General features: G+C 34.9%; 3 protein-coding genes across 5 annotated transcripts; 2 read left to right on the top strand and 1 right to left on the bottom strand.

The window, feature by feature from the left end:
- Positions 1–399: 399 nt before the first annotated feature.
- Positions 400–3,729, top strand: LOC135800162 (acyl-CoA Delta-9 desaturase). Of its 2 annotated transcripts, XM_065313308.1 has the most exons (6): positions 400–756; positions 823–847; positions 1,976–2,289; positions 2,691–2,821; positions 2,894–3,285; positions 3,349–3,729. In XM_065313308.1, the coding sequence occupies exons 3-6, from the start codon at positions 1,986–1,988 to the stop codon at positions 3,662–3,664; spliced, it is 1,143 nt and encodes a 380-aa protein (XP_065169380.1). In that variant the 5' UTR covers positions 400–756; positions 823–847; positions 1,976–1,985; the 3' UTR covers positions 3,665–3,729. The 2 variants fall into 2 exon arrangements, with proteins under 2 accessions (XP_065169380.1, XP_065169379.1); XM_065313307.1 differs by lacking the exon at positions 823–847 and having other exon boundaries at positions 402–756.
- Positions 3,730–4,238: 509 nt separating this feature from the next.
- LOC135800164 (acyl-CoA Delta-9 desaturase) lies at positions 4,239–5,629 on the top strand. The gene is made up of 4 exons (XM_065313309.1): positions 4,239–4,559; positions 4,621–4,751; positions 4,810–5,015; positions 5,073–5,629. Exons 1-4 carry the CDS (start codon positions 4,379–4,381, stop codon positions 5,569–5,571), a joined length of 1,017 nt encoding a protein of 338 aa, XP_065169381.1. The 5' UTR covers positions 4,239–4,378; the 3' UTR covers positions 5,572–5,629.
- Positions 5,630–12,435: 6,806 nt separating this feature from the next.
- LOC135800197 (acyl-CoA Delta-9 desaturase-like) lies at positions 12,436–18,056 on the bottom strand. Of its 2 annotated transcripts, none has more exons than XM_065313360.1 (4): positions 17,924–18,056; positions 14,776–14,999; positions 13,663–14,182; positions 12,436–13,375 (listed from the first exon to the last, which is right to left on the bottom strand). In XM_065313360.1, exons 2-4 carry the CDS (start codon positions 14,987–14,989, stop codon positions 13,057–13,059), a joined length of 1,053 nt encoding a protein of 350 aa, XP_065169432.1. In that variant the 5' UTR covers positions 14,990–14,999; positions 17,924–18,056; the 3' UTR covers positions 12,436–13,056. The 2 variants fall into 2 exon arrangements, with proteins under 2 accessions (XP_065169432.1, XP_065169431.1); XM_065313359.1 differs by lacking the exon at positions 17,924–18,056 and adding an exon at positions 17,173–17,375.
- Between the last annotated feature and the right edge of the window lie 3,407 nt (positions 18,057–21,463).

The following is a 21,463-nucleotide window of genomic DNA, read 5'->3' as shown; positions in this document are numbered from 1 at the left end:
ATTGTGTATCAAATTTTTTTCATTACTGAGTCTTCTTTTATGTCTTCACCGTATTATTTTGGCTATTCGCTGTTTGCGACATGAATATTTATGTCGCATTAACATAATACTTTTTCATTATAGAGTTAAACAAAACAAAGCCGCAATAAATAAATAGATAACAAAGCCACTTGATATACTAAGTCGACAATCAAAAGGAAAGTCTCTTTGAATTCCAACGCGCAAGCAATGACAAACGAAAGTAAAAACCCATGATTCATTTATTGATGTCACGTAACTCTTATCAAAATTTCCCTATACTAGAAGCAAATACAGGATACTGTATAGATAATAAATTTTTATTCATGTCTTGCACACCTGCGATCAGTCATCGTTTGTCCGCATGTCTACCCGATCGAATTGCGTACACATTCGGTAACGACACGTGAACAATTGAAGCAAACCACAAGCCACCCACGCATGCCCTGCGAGTTGTAGTCAGTTTGAATCCGAGGCACTGAATTACATCACGTCGCGCCGCTAGTTGCGCGCTTCCACTTCCCAATCATCGAATTCTTTTTTCATTTCTTCTTAGCGCGTCCTACATGCAACACGCGTCTACTAATCCAAAGCATTGAAAAAGTGAAAATATTTTGATAGACCCACAACATGGTTGAATCATTTTTATATTAAAATGTACTAAAGAAAAGAAGAAAGAAGAAATTGAAGTGTTTAAGTGCAAGTTTTAACTGGATATCATATTAACTGGAATTATACGTAAGTATTGATGACAATAAATTTTCCTATTATATTTAAGATATATGTATTTCATCTCGCACACAGCAATCAATTCACTATCAAACAAAAGGTAATAAACGTATTATTATTATTATTGTATTGTTTAACGAAACAATTCAGCAAGAAAAACGGAGATTCTAAAAATCTTTTTAAATCATTACAATAAACTATAATGGCAGTTGTAAAGTGAAATTAAAAATATGACTACCAGTTGAATATCCAAAAGCACTTTTCATTAACGTTTAATATCCGTTGCTGTATTTCCAATTTAGAAAATGATTCCCATCACATGCAACGGTGCAGCGGTGATAAATTAAAAATCAAGGTAACTTCATATATCAGAATATACGAGTAAGTTCTGCTTAACTCCGGAAACAGGAACAAATATATATGAATAACACCGCATAGCATTGTATTACACAATGTTTAATGGGTATTTTTCTTCCAAAAACAATTTCAACACAATTATAATAAAATGACACGCAAAGCAAAGCAAGTAACAATAAAATAATAAACAATGACGGATTCACAATAAATACGGACGTATTCAGGTTAATATGAAAATAATTGAAGACAGAAATTACATTTTGAAAATGCAAAAATTTTATAGTAGGAATGTAACACGAGAAACATGCGTGAGTGCTAATTTCATTAGCGCGCCGTTAGATGATGTTCATAACGATATTGAAGTGTACTGATCCCTGTTGACCAATATAATAATGTCATCCGAAACTATCCAGGCAATGCGTGCGTGTTTGCCAATTAGAATTGACTCGTCTGGCGTCTCGAGAACGAGGCAGTGAATGGAAAAAAACATTCAATAATAAAATCGATAAACTTGATGTTATCAGGCCCAGTCTGAACAAACCAGAACAAATTGGTTTGTCAATGTTGTCATCCAATGATTCATTTTAGTTATTCCACATGTGTTTTTAAATTGGAATAAGAGTGTGCGTAAAGTTTGCAACATGTGTGCATATAGCACGGAAATGATGTCGTTATTATTGAAGTGATAAGCCGCTGCTAGTCGCACCGGTGCGATAAGAGCTTACTAAAACTTTCCCACTGACATAATTCAATGTTTATCGATATATGCAATGTGTATGCCTACTTTGTTTGCACAAGAAGGTGGAGAGCGATAACGAACACTAAAGCTAGATGGCCTAAATAGATTCTAATTGTTTGCCACTTTTTCTAGGAGTTTAAAAATGACTGAAGGTACAGATACCGGCAACGATTCTGCAGCTACTACTTGCGTTGAAAACAATCATTGTGAGCGGACTAAGTTGATTGAACCTGTAGTTGAATCTGAGAAAGTCATAGATGGGAACGAAGGTAACCATGGCTTAGCAATCTCAGGCGGAACGAAAAGTGAAAAAGAAAGCGAAGAAGATGTTTTCGTGTCGAAAATTAGATGGCCAGACCTGTTGGTTCAACTGTTTATCCACATAGGTTTCATCTATGGCATGTACCTTGTGTTCGTAGATGCTAAGTTTTATACCAGTTTATTTGGTAAGTAAAAGGTCATTGACCATGCACATTTTATATGTTTGTGTATAAGATGTTTTCTGTACTTTTCACGAAGACAGTGTTTAGTGTAGAGACAATAAGCGATGTTCATTGACTCAATTGCTTTGACCATCAATTAATGAAACGCTTTCATGGCATGCAATTGTGAGGAATTTATTTGATATTGATTTTATTTCCTTTAATACAATTCGTGAATAAGCTGGTACAGTTTTAATCGAGAAGTTGCAGCGATGATAATTAAAAGGCATCGCTGTTAAGCTGTATTAAGCATTAAGCATTAGTAATTTTAATTCAATTGACTGGAAATAAATTGATTTAAAAACATTAAAATTAAAGAGCTTTTGAGAAGCATTGCGTCTATATATTTATTTTATTTTGTTTAGCATTTTGCACAATTTACACATCTGGATTTGGAATCACCGCTGGTGTTCATCGACTATGGTCACATCGTTCCTACAAAGCTAAATGGCCATTGAGATTAATTCTCATAATTCTATTTACTATAACAGGACAGGTAATTTAAACTAGTTTTGTTGTTCTAATCTATGCAACCAACTAAACACAAAATTCATTATTTTGTTATCAGAGAGATGCCTATACCTGGGCATTAGATCATCGTATACATCACAAATATACTGAGACAGATGCAGATCCACACAATGCCAATCGAGGATTCTTCTTCGCACACGTCGGATGGCTTGTCCTAACGCCTCATCCAAAAGTAGTAGCAAAACGAAAAGTTATAGACGTCGCTGATTTAGAAGATGATGCAATTGTCATGTGGCAAAAAAAATATTATTTAATTCTGTTTCCGCTGTTTGTTCTCTTTCTGCCCGTGTTCATTCCTATCCACTTTTGGAATGAAACACTATGGAATTCATTCTGGGTGAATTTCAACGCGCGATTTTGCATTACACTCAATATTGCCTTCTTTGTAAACAGTGTTGCACACATGTGGGGCAATAAGCCATATGATCAGTAAGTTATCAAGCTATAAACAATTAAAATTAATATTAATGAATGGTATTTATCTTTGTTTAGATATATTAGTTCGGTGGAAAGTTTAGGAGTTTCTATAGCTGCATTGGGTGAAGGTTGGCACAACTATCATCACGTCTTCCCGTGGGATTATAAAACCGGCGAGCTTGGTAACAGGTGGAATCCTTCAACGCACTTTATTAACTTTTTCGCCAAAATTGGTTGGGCTTATGATTTGAAGAGCGTCTCCGCGGATATGGTTGTGCGCAGAGCAAAAAAAACCGGTGATGGTACTCCAATTTGGGGATATGGTGATAAGGACATCGAACAGAATGATTTGAAAGACTTACATAACATGGAAGATCAAAAAACTAAATAGAAAACTTAAAAACATTATTTTTTAGTACAAACATCTAATAAATTTACGAGATAAAACATTTACAACTTGATTTTAATATAAAACAAACTTTTGACCTAGGCAACCCAAAATACTACCATTATACAAATTTGGAACTAAACCGACTTATATTAAAATAAACACGATAAAATCTGTTGATAATTGCGTATTATGGTTTATTACGCGGTAAATCTTAGAAGTGAATAGCACAATCGCCTTTCAAAACTGCTGATCAAGTGTTTCATGTTACAGACACAAACTGCTTACATGCTCTCGAATGTGAGTTCAGTATGCATTATAATAAAATTCATGCGGTGTCACTGGAAGTAAGAAACCGTTACCAGAGTCGTCGAACACGCGTATATAATAAAACAAAAGCAAACATGAAATGCCAATCATTGCACATTCATTACTTAAAATTCATTAGCGGGCATTGTCGCGATCATTCCGTGCATTGTATGCAAAGGACGAACGTACAACGATTGAGTCGATTCAATCGCATAATTTGGTAGAATTGAATAAAATTTTGCGTGTTAATATCGTTGAGATTATTTTTTCGTGCTGCCTGCTTAATATTTTGTTGCATTCGTCATTTGTGTGTCGTGTGTGATGGTTGTGTTTTAGAACACCTCCAGAGAGTCTAAAAGTTTCAAAAGTTAAATTTTAGTTCAATTTGGCAATTAGGGTAATAGTAAAATGACGACTACAGAGACAGTTATGGAACTCACAAGAGAAGAAAACGGCAAATTGACTGTGCCTGAAAAATTGAAAAAAGATTTTGATTGGTTTAAAGTTATTTTATTCTTGCATCTAAATGTTTTATCATTGTTATCGTTGTATTTATGCACGCTGGCAATGATTAGAACTGTTTTATTCTGTATGTGTTTAATAATTAATATTATTTATATTTTACTTACTACATTTTATGCGTATTTTAGTACTAGTGGTATCATTTGTGGGACTTCTTGGTGTTACTGCCGGAGCGCACCGATTATGGGCCCACAGATCATACAAAGCCTCCAAAGGATTGAGAATATTTCTTATGTTGTGCCAAACTTTAGCAGGACAAGTAAATTTTTCCATTTTGCCGATAATTAACAGATTTATTAAAAATAATTATGTTACAGGGCAGTATCTACACTTGGGTTTTAAAACATCGAATTCATCATCGTTATTATGGCACAAATTTTGATCCCTACAATCACAAACGTGGTTTCATCTACGCTCACTTTCTTCAGTTTTTGGAAAAACCACATCAGTATCAAGATCTCTTAGAATCCGAAATTGACATGTCAGATATGGAAGAAGATGAAGTTGTTATGTTCCAACACAAGTAATGTCATGTTTTTGCTGTATTTATTTAGTTTGTGTTAATTATTGATTATTTTAGATATTACTACGTATTCTACGCTATTCTTTTTATTCTACTGCCGATGAACGCCCCCGCTGAGTACTGGGGTGAAGACGTCGTCCTTTCAATTATGATTATGGGTTGGCTGAGACAGTATATTGTCCTAAACCTTGCTTGGTTGGTGCATAGCGCAGTTCTCATTTGGGGCCTTCAACCTAACGAACGCTATCCATGTGATACCAATATGGTATTTTTCGTGAATAAAACTTTCTGGATTCCTTACCATTACATGGCCCCTTGGGATTATCTTACCGGCGAATTTGGCAAATATGCAACTGATTTTACTAGTAATTTTATCAGGGCCTGTGCCGCTGTAGGCTATGCTTCTGAACTGAAAACTGTAGACAGTGATCACATTAAGGAAGCTATTTACAAGGCTGCTATTGGAGAGAAGTCGTTAGCCCAGTGTTTGAATGATCTGGAGCATTTAAGCATCGAGAAGGAATTGTATTTGAAACCTTGTAATGTCATGATGTAATTATTTTATAACAGAAAAAGTAATTTATTGGTGTGAAATATATTGCAGTTGCTTGTTTCTCCTTTGTAGTAAAACTTTTTTTGATATAATTTGAAACTATAGTAATCTAAAATAATAGTTGTATCTATAAAATTTGAAGCAAAATTAATTCCAAAGAATTATAGCATTAAGAGATTTCTTTCAAAATTTATCAAAGGTTCTAATATGGTGTGTTCTGCGTATTCCATAACTGTAAATAGTAAAATTAATTTGTGGTGTTATTCTGAGCAGCACCCGAAGTGCCGTACTGTCGAACGAAGGCAAATTGCAATTCTGAGTGCCCAACGGAGGTCTTTTGGAGGGTTCGGGTCGCCTCAATTTTTCGAGCAGCTTGAGGGTGCCGATAGCCTTCGTAACATGTTGTACGCATGCGCTGCTCTCTTGGCGCGGGTGAAACTGCCTTACCGCAGCTCTTCGTTCTCACTCACAACCGCACTCGGTCGTCTGCTGTCTCAGTCTGCCTATTCATCGAAATTGGTAAGTGGAATATTTTGCCGAGCCGTGTGCTCAGCAGATGTGAAAAAAGATGAAGATGACAAAGAATTGCACGCATCGAGTGTATCTGTATTTTTCAAATGCAAAATTCCACGTTTTCAAGCAAAAATTTCAAATTAAAAAAAAACTCGTAAAACAAATAAATTTGAGATGAATATTTTGTCAATTTTTCACAAGTATTTGCTGATAATGAGCCAAATACGTAGCATATAAAAGATTATTTATATTTTTTGATTGTGTTTCTTCAAAGGTAATTTAAAAATCAAAACAATGAACAATAACAACTTTTGATTGCGACTTTTCAAACGTCAGTATTGAACCGAAATAGAAATAATAAGTATTAACACATATTTGTTGCTTATTTGAATAATTGAAGAACCCATACATTTGAAACTCGCGCGCTTTCTGTCAAATTTTAGGGTGCAGCGGGATTGACTTTAGGTAAAGATATAGATGCGCGCTCAGAATACCACTTAAGGCCGATCCATAACTTCGCCGTACGAAGCGTCTTGGAGCTTTCGTACGTTCGTTTGTTAAGTGGTGAACACAGAATCGCACCATTGGTTATAAAACGGCCCGTATCGTAAGAACTAATTGTCTTATTTCGAGTTTCTTACTGTCATAACAGCCAGTAATACTGTACATACCATATTAATAACCTAAACCTTCAGGAAGTGCTCTGAAATGTCCATTAAAAATTAATGTTTTATTAATGGAAAACAGGGTGTAAATAACATTTAATTATATTATCGTATGCAATGCATATCTTTTAACACTTCTTGTCTAGCAAATTCAATTTCTTGTTAAAAAAACGAGTTAAACTAATATTTAAAATTAATTCCATTAAAAAGCTGGGCGGCAACTTTTATTTAAAAATTAGTTTTGATCGAACAACAGGGTCCTACCATCAGAAGGTTTAATGTTTAAAATCTATTTCAAATGACCAAATTAGTATAATTTTTTATTAAAGTTTTTATTCAGTCAAAATTTAATGTTTGATTCTTAAATTTCTGTTTATGATTTTACTGTCATTCACGTTTTATATTCATTAAATTATTATCATTTAACTGCCAAAAGTCCATATTATTATTATTTGTATCAACATTCCTACAAAATCTGGGGGCTCAACCTATGGACTGACTACAACATCTGGAGGCTAAACCTAAGGACTTGCTGCAAAATCTGAAGGCTCAACCGAAAGACTTTCTATGAACATTGAGTGTGTGAGTGAACATAGACGATATCGACGATTAACAGTGTAACGAAGTAACGACGTAACGAAGTCGCAAAGAAGCCAAAAGTTGCAGCCGTGAGCAAAAAGTGAGGAAAAGATGGAGATCAACTGTTTTCACGACAATCCGCGTGCCGCGAAACAGATTGATAATGCACCCGCGAGTTCACTGAGATTGATGCATGAAGTAATATTTGATGTTGTTGCGCCGCGAATGAATCGTAAATTTGTACGCACTTTTTCGGGTTTCGGTTACCAAAAAACTCAGAAGAGTATGAACAATTACGAAGGAGAATTTACGAGAAATTCTCAGTGAAGAAGTTAACAACCGCGTGCAACATGTTAGACATTGACGACAGTGGAAATAAAGACGAGATGTGTGATCGCGTGTGTGAAGTGCTCAGAGACTTGAACAACTTGAAGACGTACCAGCTACCCGAAGATGACTCAAACGACGAGGAAGACGACGACGACGACGATGAAGAAGAAGACGACGACGACGACGAGAAAGACGACAAGGACGACGACGAGAACGACGACGACGATGAAGATACTGACGACGACGTGACTTTACAACATTTAAGACGAAAAATGCTTCGTTCTTGTGATCGAAAGAATTTGGATAGCCGTGCCAAAATTAAAGACGACGATCAATCAAGAAGAAGCCAAAGACGTAAGAAGAGCAGCATCAAAGTCTGCGAGGAGAAGAAGAAATTGAGAAGACGATACGAGGACGACGATGAATTCGAACCACGAGGATCCACATCGAATTCAAAGTTTACTTTATCCTTTCGAGACGTTGAGGATATGGTTAGACCATTTACGGGCGAAGACGCGTATGGTATTGAGGCATGGACCGAAGAGTACGAAGAAATAGCGGACATGTTAAACCTCAATGCTTTACAAAAGCTGATTTTTGCAAAAAAATGCGTAAAAGGTCTAGCTAAGAAGTTTGTCCAGAGTGAAATTGGACTAAACAGTTGGCGGAATTTAAAAGACGCATTAAAAGATGAATTTGGCGACCAGTTAAGTGGTGCAGATGTTCACAAGAAGATGATGAGCCGCAAAATACTGAAAGGAGAATCAGTCCAAGAGTATCTGATTGTGATGAAAGAAATGGGGTATAAAGGTAACCTTGATAAGCAGTCGGTTATGCAGTATGTGATTGAGGATTGCCAGACGGGCCAAACCTTACACTGCTGTACGGCTGCAAGAAATTTAAGGAGTTCAAGGAAAGACTCAAAATATATGAGAAACTATGCAATAAGACGGAAGAGACAAAACAGCCCTTAAAGACAGAAAACAGACGTACGACGATAAATACGACGGAAGATAAGACGATAAAGAACGCATGCTACAACTGTGGAGAAGTTGGACACATTTCAGCAAGATGCAAGCACAAAGAACCAAAGTGCTTTAAGTGTAATGTGTTTGGGCACAAAGCGAAAGATTGTCAAGTTGTGGAGGTCCAAACTGTTCTGTGCGATGCTGAACAGTTCGTAAAAGACGTAAAGATTGAAGAAATTAAGTGTGAAGCGTTGATTGACACAGGCGCCGCAGTCAACATTATGACGTACAGAATTTACAAGCAGGTAGGTAGTCCGAAACTGAACGGGACTACAAAGATTTTAAAAGGTTTTGGAGGATGGATGACAAAACCAGATGGTCATATCACATTACTAATGACGATAGACGGAAAGACGTACGCTAGTAAATTCTACGTTGCAGACGAAAAGAACTTTGACGTTATATTAGGGCGAGAGTTTCTAAACGACGTGAACATGACGATTAAACGAGGAAAGATAACGTTTGACACGTTAGACGACGATGCATTGCCAATCATGTCGATCGAAGCAGAGGAGCAAGATGAAATATTGCCAATTGAGACAAAAAGATGTGAAGAGGAAAGAAGTAGTACGAAAGATGAGTGAAGATTACCAGCTGATAGAGACAAAGAATGACAGAGAGCTGTTAGTTGTTCCCGAAGAAATGGAAACAGAAATAATTAAGAAGGTTCATGAAAGAGGACATTTTGGGGTAACTAAATGTAAAGAGATAATCGAGGAAGAATTTTTTATTAAACGCTTAGAGGAAAAGCTAGAAAGAGTAATAAATTGCTGCGATAAATGCATTTTATTAAACAGGAAGATGAGAAAGAAAGAAGGATGTTTAAACCAATTGTCGAAAGAAGATATTGTTGTCTTAGAAGCACTGCGTGAAGCCGATGAAGAGCTATTTGACGAAAATAGACAATTTCTACGAGAACAGGCAAAAGTCGCAATCGCCAAGATCCAAGTTGCAATTAAACAGACGAAAATGCTAGTTGGAGGAAAATTTAAACCGAAGTTCTTAGGCCCGTACAAGATTATTGAGGCAAAGGGTAAGGACACTTATGATGTTGAAAAAGAGGGCATTCATGAGGGGGCGAATCTGACCAGTACCTGTGCCGAGTACATTAAGCCGTGGTGTCCGATAGACGACAAAGACGAGCAATGTTCGAGGGCGAACACCTCCAGGATGGCCGAATTATGTAGGATTGAACGGGACGACAGACGCTTTTTTTTAAACCAGTTGTAGGATTGAACGGCTAGCGTTCGAGAGCCTTGAGACGAGTGAGCGCGCTTCAAGGGCATTGGGGCTGTAAAGACGGCGGACACCCTTTTTAAATTAGTCATCATTTAGAAGTTGTGGACGTCGGGTGTGCTGGAGTTGTCTGAGAATTTAACTGACTTATTTTGTGTAATCTTAATATTTTTGGGGATTTTACTGTCATTCACGTTTTATATTCATTAAATTATTATCATTTAACTGCCAAAAGTCCATATTATTATTATTTGTATCAACATTCCTACAAATTCTAAACCAATTATGAAATGGAAATAATATATCTTAGTAAAATTGTAGGATTACTATACGAAAAAATAGCCCAATAATAAAATAATATTAAGGTAATCAGAATTTTTTTATTTAAGAAATGATCGAAAAAAGAATCCAGTTTTAGGTACTTTATTTAAAAAAGAAAAGGTGCTTAGATGCGTATTTGAGGCAAAATGTTACATAATATAACACCTGAAATTTTTCAGTTTCTTGCATTTACGTAATATGCTCAAATATGAGAAAATTCTCAATAACTTGAAAACTAATGCAGATACCATAACTAAAATTAAATTAATGAATTTCTGATATTACTTTAAATTGCATTGAAAAGTTTGGCGCAAATTCAGGTTGTGCGTTAATTTGATCTGTTTTGATTTGCTTTTTCATTTTCCGAAATATTAATGCTCTCAAAAAATTTATTTGAGATCTTTCATCAGATTGTAATCTTTAATTGATTAAAGTTTTTTATTTTGTTGTAGCTTAAAAAAATAATTATTAGGCCAAATAACTGAGCTGATTTAATGCTGGCATTATTATATACAGTTCTCGGTTTTTATTTATTTTCAATAGTTTCAGGGATTTTTAATATTTAAATATTACTGCAAGGAGACGTTGCACATAAAAAACATCTCCAAAGTAAACCCTTAAACGCCCCTTTCTGTAGACGTTTAATTATAATTAGTATTAGTAATAAGGAATACAAACACTAATTAAAAGATCAGGCATTTCCGCCAAGGCGTTTACTTGTTAAGATTAAACAGAAACCCATGTTTTTATGGCTAGATATTGATTGGCACAATTTTATTGCGTATCTTTTAAAACATACTTGATACTCTCGCTTTTAATTTTGAATTAAAAAAAATTTTTTTCACAGATTTTAAATTTTAATTCAAAATGTTATCTTTACTTTTTATACAAATTTGATCATTTGGGCAAAAAAGTTCCATCTTGTAGAAATGTCTTCTAGGCTTAAATATTTAAAGTTTTGGTTTTTGAAATCCATTTGGTTTCCAAGATAATGGCATTTTTATAATTTTTATATTCTTTAATGGTCAGTATTTTGATTGATTTTAACTGATTTTACTTGAAAACGATTTTTAAAAAAAGTTTAGCACTATATGTAAAAAGGCCGCCTTCTATGATTGGCTCTACAAATGGACCACCTCCAATAAATTGGTTTTCGTGCAAAAATTGGATCTTTAAATTTCGAAATATGTGAATTAGTTCCTAAAACATAACTCTATATTTTCAAATTTTTTGAATTATTTCAAATTTTAAAAAGCAACTTAAGGCCCTTTATCAAGAAATACAGTATTAAAAGGATACGTAAGGTGTAACGAGTTTCTTGATCTATTATATGACGATCTAACATCTCATATAATTTTAAATATTTTTTTGGCATTTTAGGGCACTTTTAAAGGGCTTAGAGATTGGAGCTGTATGTATGTAATGAAAAACAACTAATTGTGCAATTGGTACGTGGGAGACATGGTGTTTACTAAACAAAGTTTTAAAAATCCAAGGAAAACAGTAATTTTTATTGAACATCTTAGAAACCTACACAAGATTTAAGAAAACTTAAAGATATACACATTGTTGAGTACTTTAGAAGGTGAAAAGAGGTTGCAAGTGGTCTCTTCAGTATCAGACGTATACCTCCATTTAATAAATCTTTATAAATCATTGAATAGAATGTCCTAGTTCTATTGTTGTTTACATGGATACGGATGTAGTCATACTAAAAAAGATTATTGCAATAACACCATAACTGAATTTTAAAATCCTATAAATAACATGATAATTACAGCCTCTGGAAACATCTACAATAAAATGTGTGTGAATTAGAAAACATTCAGCTCAATGTATGAATTATTAAACACGTCTATGAATATTGAAGTGTGTTGACAGTTGGTAACAGCAATCGAACTTAATTAAACAAAGAACGTGAATATTGTCAAATTAGGTCAACTATGAGATAATCAGTTCTTCACAGACGTGTTTCTAACATTTCCATAGTACAGAGCATGAACTTCCTGACAGTCAAGCAAACAACCGGTACTGAATGGAAACTTGCTGTTTAACTTTCATCTCCTATAATCATCCAATAGAAGTCAGTCACCTTCTCAACTCCTTTTAAAGAAAACTGGAAGTAAACTAAACTAAAGTTAGTTCCTGTCCATCACTGCTTGATTTAATATTCGGGAAATGAAGAAAAAAGTCAATTTAATTAAGAAAATTATATTTTATTTTAATATTTTATAATTGTATTAATATAAATGATCTAATATCACCATGCTTTATATAAGAGCGCCCACACATACGGATATAATACAAAAATACGTTATGCGACTAAGTATTTTAACACATCTTCCATAGCTTCTTTTCTGATCATCCAACAATTCGTAATTAATTCGTAACAGTTAGTAACAATAATTGTGGCATGATTGTTGTACACTGCGTACAAATGCTCCCATTTAGTTTTCAGTTAATGTTTTGTGCTAAATTTATACAAAATGTACAAAATTTGGTTTCCAAAATCGTTCCGAGCACCTCGCTCACATTCTCAAGTTTTCTAACATTCGTTAAAGTCAGTCTCCATTTCGTTTCAAGTTGTCCCGCAACCTGTCCTATAAATTCTAGTGATGTGTTGAACTTGTCTTCAATCGTGTTAATAATATCCAAAATGAACATCACATGTCTTCAATTTAACTATCACTTCCGGTCCATCCATATCTAATTAGTTCATTGACTCTAACCTGCTACCGTATGTCATAAATATAAATATCGCTTAGTTAAATGTTCATTTTGGTTTTGGTTTTCACTGCTTAGTTTAGCATCATCGTCTAAGATTGTTTGCGGTGAGTAATGAGTGTGACGTCGCGATCTGCCTTAGTGGTGTCCTTATCTCCCCATCCCCAGAGGTCGTGACTGCCATCGCCGGTACGAATGACGCGAGCCTTTACCATTTCCTGTGAGACGGTCTTGAGATCGTAAGCCTGGCCAATCTTTGCCATAAAGTCAATAAAAGCAGCGGTGGTGTTGGTACTGTAACGTCCCAATTCGGAGGTCTTGTAATCCCAGGGGAAGGTGTGATGGTAGTTATGCCATCCTTCACCCAGAGCCAACAAAGCAACCATCAGATTCTGCACGGGATTGATGAAACTGCAATTTTAAAATTTATACAAATTAGTTATTGTGTTACTTCCTCAGTATGATTGATGTTTAAAGTCCAACCAGCAATTGCGACATGATCATAACAATCACTGCATTAATTTACATAATTTGCATTCGAAGCATGCATTACACGCTCAATTAGAAATTATATCCGATTAACGCGATTTAGTGAACGTAAGTCCGCGACCTTCACTTTGAACGTGAGCGCAAGTGCCTTAATTAAACATGGACGATCAAATCGAAGGTCAAAAGAGTTAGATTATAATCGAACTCACCGATCGTAAGGTTTCTCTCCGAACAAATGTGCAGCAGAGTTGACCAACCAGGTAGCGTTAAGGGTAAATGCATAACGGAAGAGATTCAAGAACATCGCGTTAGAGAAGGTCTCGCCAAAGAAGTACATCGGGATAACAGCGGGCATAATGAAGCACACAAGCGGCATGAGAGTAAGGTAGTACTTCTTTTGGAATCGGAGGATCGGATCAGCATAAAGATCGCTCATGTCAACATTGTGTCCTTTCTTCTTGATGTCCGGATGCTTGCGTACCAACAACCAACCAACATGAGCGAAGAAGAATCCACGAGTAGCATTGTGTGGGTCAGCATCTGTCTCAGAGTATTTGTGGTGCATACGATGGTCTCTAGCCCAATCAACAACTGCATCCTGGAAAGCCAGTGTGTTGCAGAAAGTCAAGAAAAATCGCAGCGGCCATTTTGCTTTGTAGGACTTATGTGCCCATAATCTATGCGCACCGGCGGTAATACCCAAACCACCAAGCTGATAGAGAAGGAAATCTGCAAAAAAACAACATAAAAATAAATATGCAAAATTATAGATAATCAAGAACTATTATATAGAATTCGCGAAAAACAAGTTATTTTCCAATCCACGTTTCATGGCAAAACAATTGATTAAATCAACAAATATAGCTACGTGCATATAATTTATAACAATGAAGGTAAATAATCTAAATTTAAAATATAAATAAATATTCATTTTTTTTTTTAAATTTCGGCATGCCTTATCTCCACACAATAGTTGCCGAACATGTTATAACACTGCATTATAAACTAACACGCTTCGGAAGCACAGGTCAAAGAGATATCTACTGGGTCAGGATCAGGCGATCACGAGCACCATTTAAATTAAGTAAGTGAAACTGGTCATTTGAATGATTAGCTGACTTTCGTTACGGTTCGCGCAAATTACCGAATCATGCCACCAGCGGAGCAATCACACGCATAATTAGCGCTTATCTTAATGTAACGCTTGCATAAAATTACTTCATTTTGACCTCGGAAACAAAGGAAGCTGTATCCATGTAATATTATCTATATGATAATCATTAAGTGCTACTTAAACTAAAGATGATCTATTTTTAACTTACTGAACAAAGAGGTTTTGATCTGAGCCGAGGTGAAGATCAAATAAAAGCCGTAAAGAGCTGCCATGTGCAGGTAGGCGAATAGAATAATATTCCTCCAGACAAACTGCATCTTTTCTGGCTTGTGTTTACGCTCATCAGCGGCCACCTCCACAGGGAGAAGGTCATCATCATGCTCCCTCACTTCGGTGGGTACCGATGTTACATTTGGTGGCATTTTGATAAGTCTGCAAATAAAAATTATTCATTAATATTTTTGCACATGGAAACAATATATTTATATAAATAGCTAGAAATTAATTGCACTTGAAGCTGACAACTGTCGCGCGCAAGATTGTGGTTACGATCAATTCATGGAATCACTTCATCTCAAGTTTATTTATCTTTGTTATTATAATCAATAATTTAATTTGAAATGAGAATAAAATGTAAAGCACGCAACAAGTTCGATGAACTTGACCTCCATTGTGAAGGCTTTGTCATTCCTTGCTATTTTCGAGCGTTTTTCGGTCGGGGCGTTTGCGGGCGCAGGACGAAGGACGCCGCGCATCGATTTTCCGACAAAGAAGGATCTGTATAACGCCCCCCGGCGTCGCGACGCGTTTGCGTACGCTCCGGCAAGCAATGTTGGAATTCATTTCGCCAAAATTCCAAGAATTCAATGCGAAGGACGTAGAAGTCAAATCATTTAACTAATCAGGTTATAAATTTAATAAATTGTTAGTGTGAGCTCACAGCTAAACTCGTAGTTGCTGTTTAGGCTAGCAACAACAAAAAAAAATCAAATAAAAAATTGTTATTTATAAACATTGATTGTGCCTAATGTTAAAATAGCGTGTTGAAAACATTATTTACTGGGCATAAATTCAACAATTGACCAAAACTAGCATATTGTTGAATTTGTGAATATACAAAGTACCTGACCGATTGTACCAAACAATGCGTCGTATAATTGGAAACAAGCTTAAAATGTGTAAATTTAGACAACAATATTGCAATAAGCTATTAATACGATCTATTGCTTCTTTGACAATGTTGATAATTTTTTGTTTTCATTTCGATCCTTTTACTTTTCAAAATCAACAAAGAGTACAGTAATGACAAATATTTGCTTGTACTTTTCCAATTAAAACGCATAAAACCAACGAATGAATTCTAACAATTTTTGTTTATCAAATAATAGCCTGATTGTGAACAATTCGACGATAACAACAAATATTCCAAAAACTTCCTTGGACTTATAGTATAATTATTTGTTTAGAAGGAAACTCTATTAATTAAATTTACACATTTCCACGGTTACTCAATGTTTGTTTTTTTGTAATTGTAAAATCAATATCAAAATTACATACCGAGCACAACAATAAAACAGACGCGCCGACCCAAGTCGATCAACCGAAAGAGATGCTTTAATTATTCATCCGGTAATGTTGATGTGCTATTAATTTGTTTGTTTCGTATATTGTTCCACATTCCCGGACAGAATAATGATAAAGCCAGCGCGAAATATGACACAACACTTTATACCTCACTGACAACTCACAAACTATGCCTCAAATTTCAATTACAATTACGAGAATCATTAATTTATCATTCGGATAATACCTCATTAATAGTAATATAAACTATTGTCAATCAGTGATACGTTACTCAAGCAGTATTATGAATAATAATTGATAATAATTTTACATGAATTAAGTAACATACACTCTAAGAATTGAATTATAAATATATTTATCTATGCTCTAGTGTTACCAAGTCGATAATTAAAATTAATCACACGTTCGGTAACCTAACATGGAATCAAATTGGCATGATGCGATGATGTAATCCGCGAATGATAAGAGGAAGAGAACGATCCCTCAGCTGGTTACCAACGAGGTGAGTAACTAGCAATGTAACTCGGTAAGCTAGCAACAATTTCGCGTGTGCGTTTTGCATCGATCTCTGCATGAAACTTTCTAATATAAGTTTTACAAAACAACAGTCTGCACATAAAACCAAAATTCAATATACTACATGTAATCATAATCAACACAATTCCAATAATTCATGCAGCTCATGAAGTTGATGTTAGTACTTTGTGTATTTTCTATAATTTATGCAATTTCTTTCTCTAGGTGGCAGTTCGTTAGAGCTAAGAAGTAGATAACTGATGTTATAATATGTAGCAGGTACTATTATGCAAATATTATGTAATTTTAACAAGTTGTGTATATGTGAATGTTTCTCTATTAATTCTAATTCTAAATCATTTGTTTATTTATTTTTTGATATAAAGCCATAACCTGTCCCAAATTCGTATCGCACTTGACGCACTATTTCCGACTGCTTATCGCAATATAAACCTTATCAAGGAAGTAGTGGTTATGATTTTTTCGTAAAACGATAAAAACTTACCTGGTATGTTAAGACTGCTTGAAATGCCGAAAATTGTTGCAACGATTTCGATTATCCACGGATACACACTGACTGAATACCGCACAGATAAAAAAAGGCGTTTGTTTGTTTATTCGCACGGCGGAATATTTTTTGGGCAAATACTCGATTGATAGCGTGTGTGCACGCTGCGAGTTGCGATCGGATTGTAGCTGGATGCCTATCAGCCGCCGCTTTTATAGCGCTGCCGGCGCACGCGACACACGCGCACAATCGCTCTAACATCGCGGGAACACGCGGTCGGTGATTGCATCCAATGTCTATGTCAAGCGCAATTGCGAATCCACGTATCGGCCAGAGTCTCTCCGTTCGAGATGAGGTGATTTATGCGATCACCCGTTTTGTCAAAGTGTTTATGTGCGAGAGTGATTCTCGGGGGCAAGGTTCAAAATGGCCGCCGAGGAAGACATGCTTCTCGAAGGTGATAAGTGATAACGAATAATATTTTCGTCGTTTGCGTTTCCGTTCGGATATTTTTATTAAATTGAATTTGTTATTTCCATTAACTTAATTCGCTTTTTTTTTGCTTTTTGGTTGAAAAATACGTAAAATTGAATTAAATTAACGTCATACCTAATAAAAAATTAAGATAAACTACGCATTAATACTAATTTGATTTGTTTATGACGCTCAGGACCAGTTTTGTTTAGTGTTTAATATACTTTGATCTTCATCTTAAAAACTAGTTAATATTAAATTAAAAATCACTTACTATTCCCAAAAAAACTGCACAAATTTTAAAGATATAGATCAATGTTATTCTTATTTTGCGCTTATGTTGCTGTGAATATAAAAGTGTTAACTCTTTACCGGCGTTCTAACTTCTTGGGTTATGTTAGATAGACTGATTGCCGGTAGCCGGTGTTCGCCGGTATTTCTCATATCATAGCATTTGTTCATTCCTGGTGGCACCTGAGCGAGTTCACCGGCGCTCTTCGCCGTTCCAATGCGAAATGCGCTCGCCGCCCGTGTTACATCACGCGTCGCTCGGCGTCGGCTAGTTGGTTGAACCGGTGGCGTGATCGCGTCGCGATGCCCCACCATTCGCCGGCATCGTGGACTCACCGGCAGCGGCTTAAAATTCGATATTTAGCATGGGAACAACGACGCTCTCATCTGCCTTCTGCTGCTCTCCATTTCGCTCTTTTCGGATATCTTTATTCCACTTCCTGGAGTTATTTAGATTGGCTGCAATTTTGCGGTTGGATTTCGGTGCGGTTTGAAAGAGGTCTCGGTTCATAGTCCATAGTCCACAGTCGGAAAGTGTCGAAAAGTGAACAAGGCGGCAAGTTCAAGTCCACGTCAGTAAGACGTGGTGGAACGTGCGAGAAACTGCAAGGAGATGGGAATGAATGAATGAGTAGCATACACGTGGTGTTGGAGGCACTGTTGGAGCAGGTCATGATGGAATCGATTCGATGCATCTGGTGTGGCGTGGAAAACAAGGACCTTGTTACTTGTTATTTCGCGTGAATATTAAGTAAAGTCGCCTGGAAAATCTAATTTAAAAAGAAGTAAAAATACACAAAAATATATTGCCTGCACCCGCTTACGCAATATTTTGCGACATTTCAAAATCTTTATTTTTCAATCAGACGCCCATCGTGTCATCACTTTAATCACGTTGTGTTCATGTCCACGCTTAGTGTAAATGTTTAATGAGTGGTATTCTGTCTACCAACGATAAACATTCGAAAATAACTTCTGATGCAGCTTTTTTAGGATGGAACAAGGTATATAAAAGTTACTAGGGCATTTCCGGTTTTAATTATTAAGGAAAAGAAGCTACAAATAAGAACACATGACAGAAATAGAATAAATACGATTTGTATTGTTACCGTAATAGAAACATTGTTCTAATATTAGAAAAATTAAGTCTTTGGCATTATAAAAGCATTATAAAGCAGTGATTTAAATTTAAGAAAAAAATTAACTGTCAATGTTTTTTGGATCATCAAAAACTCTATTTATACATTGCTTACAATCAAAATTTTTTGAAAGAAAGAAATGTTTATTTTTAGACACATTTTTGTTATAATAAGAATTGTTTCTATAGCATGTAATAATATATATTATATGCAATACAATACATACATTGTACATAATATCTACCTGTTATAACATAATAAGTCAAGTGTTTTGTTTATTTTGCTCTTAAGTTGCTAAGTTCAATGTCAAGCAAAAAATACCTGCGCATTTAAAACAAATCTAATTGAACAAAAAAAGGATATACTTTTTTATTTCACCGCGTTTATAAGTAATCCTTACCAATGTTATTGCAATAAATTATTATATGACAAAAAAAACAGAATTTTGTTTGTAATTAACACACACGCGTCAGAACACAGTTCTTATTCGAGTTGAATGACGTCTGAAATAATCTTCTAATTACAAATGGTTTGTTTTGCACGGGGATCATCAAATTACGACGAATTGCCAATTAAGGCATAAAATGATGAAAGTCAGTATTTTGATTTAAATGTTTCTCCACAGTTTTGTTTATTGGCGAGACATCGCGTTGTTATGTTAAATTTAAATTAGCATATAGTCACAAATCACGTGACCACGTGAAAAGATAAGACATTCAAAATGGTGTGACTGTCAAAGTGCATGGTGATCGTAATATGTATTAATTAAATTTTAGATCAACTTGTTGAGTGTGATGTGCATTGCAATTTTTTACTTTCTACTTGCAATGATATAAATAAGTCTAGAACTTTTAAGTAATTTTATCAAAAAACAATTTATAAGGTTAAACTCCAAAGTATAATCATTTAATGTTTTTTATCCAAAGCTGAATTCGTAATTTCATATAATAAACCATTGGAACAATTGGCCACAATTGATTTAATTTGCATATTTACAGTTAGCGTAACTTTAACAATGAACAAAAATTGATTCCATAATTTTTAGATTAATTTACTACATTTTACATTTTACATTTAGGTATTTTGGTTTGTATTTTGAATGTTATTTCCGGTCAAAAAAAAATTATCAATTCGAATTGCAAATGTGTCAGACACTAAAAGCCCTATGAACAGTAGAATTTCCCATTATAACGTATTCAGAACAGAAAATATAGTTCTATTGAAATCTGAAGCGGAGTTCAAAATGTACTTTTTCATCTTTTTGATTTAGGAAAACGTAAAACTGAATATTGCAATGAATCCTTCAAAGAAACCGGCGTTAAAAACCAGGGATTTGAAGTTTCTGTTGCAGCGCGCTTTTCATTTCTGAGGTGATCGCTCCCTTAAGCGCATAAAACTCCCGAATTGAAAGAACTAAGAGAAAAATAATTTCAGATTTGTGATCCTTGAAGAAAGTTCCCTGGATAGCGTATCTTTCGATCGTCTCTTTCGGTTCTAAGCTTATGTTCCGAACATGAAAATAATTGCTAGTGTAAAACATACAAACATAAAATCAGTTTCCTGCCAAGATCACATGAGTTACAATGTTGTAAACATTTGGAACTACTACTATAGGTATTAGGTATCTAATAGAACACAATAGATTGATTTGTATGTGCATAATAAATTAAAATCTAGTCGCTTTTTGAAGAGTCATCAAGCATTTAATCTGCATTCAATGTTCAGACTTTGGCTGTAAAACAGATTTTGGAAATACATAATATTTGAATTAATTAATTATATGTACAAAAAGTCAATAAACTTAAGCTGCTAGCAACGCATCGATATTTCCAAAACAACTTTTTTTGTAGATTATTAGATTGGACACGTACTAATGCGTTAATTAATGCGCTATCTATCGATTAATTATTATTGTTTCGATCATATTCCGATTGTCTGTCATAATACCGACTTAAGAGATTAAACTATAAACATTCGTATTATTGCACCGCGCAGTTACTAGATACTACTTGAACTTGAAACAATCAAAGTGCAATCTTATAGTCTCGCAACTTTAGTCATAACGTATTTACCTACACAGGTGTCATATTACAAGTTTTATGGAAATATACGTTTTTGTAAATAGTGATAAATGCAAACTTTTTATGCATTATCAGGTTCAATGGTGTATTGAACAGTTTGTGTGTACGTTTTGATTCTGAAATAAATAATACGTTAAATAAAAATATAATTCTGGTTTCAAATTAATTGTATTTTCTTCATATCTTAATTGATTTTTACCAATGCAATATATTTAAAATTTTCAAGAGTCCATGCTCATCTGATGATATTGTACTTAACTTTTAATCAACTGAGCGATTGTGTTGTTATTGAGAGATGAACAT

Source organism: Atheta coriaria, unplaced genomic scaffold (genome assembly GCF_025399875.1).
Source record: "Atheta coriaria isolate IRGN ID8LTWV9N9 unplaced genomic scaffold, Caltech_Dcor_3.1 hic_scaffold_10_pilon, whole genome shotgun sequence".
In the NCBI taxonomy this organism is placed as follows: domain Eukaryota; kingdom Metazoa; phylum Arthropoda; class Insecta; order Coleoptera; family Staphylinidae; genus Dalotia; species Dalotia coriaria.
Note: the sequence above shows the minus strand (reverse complement) of the source record. Positions and strands in the feature narration are given on the sequence as shown.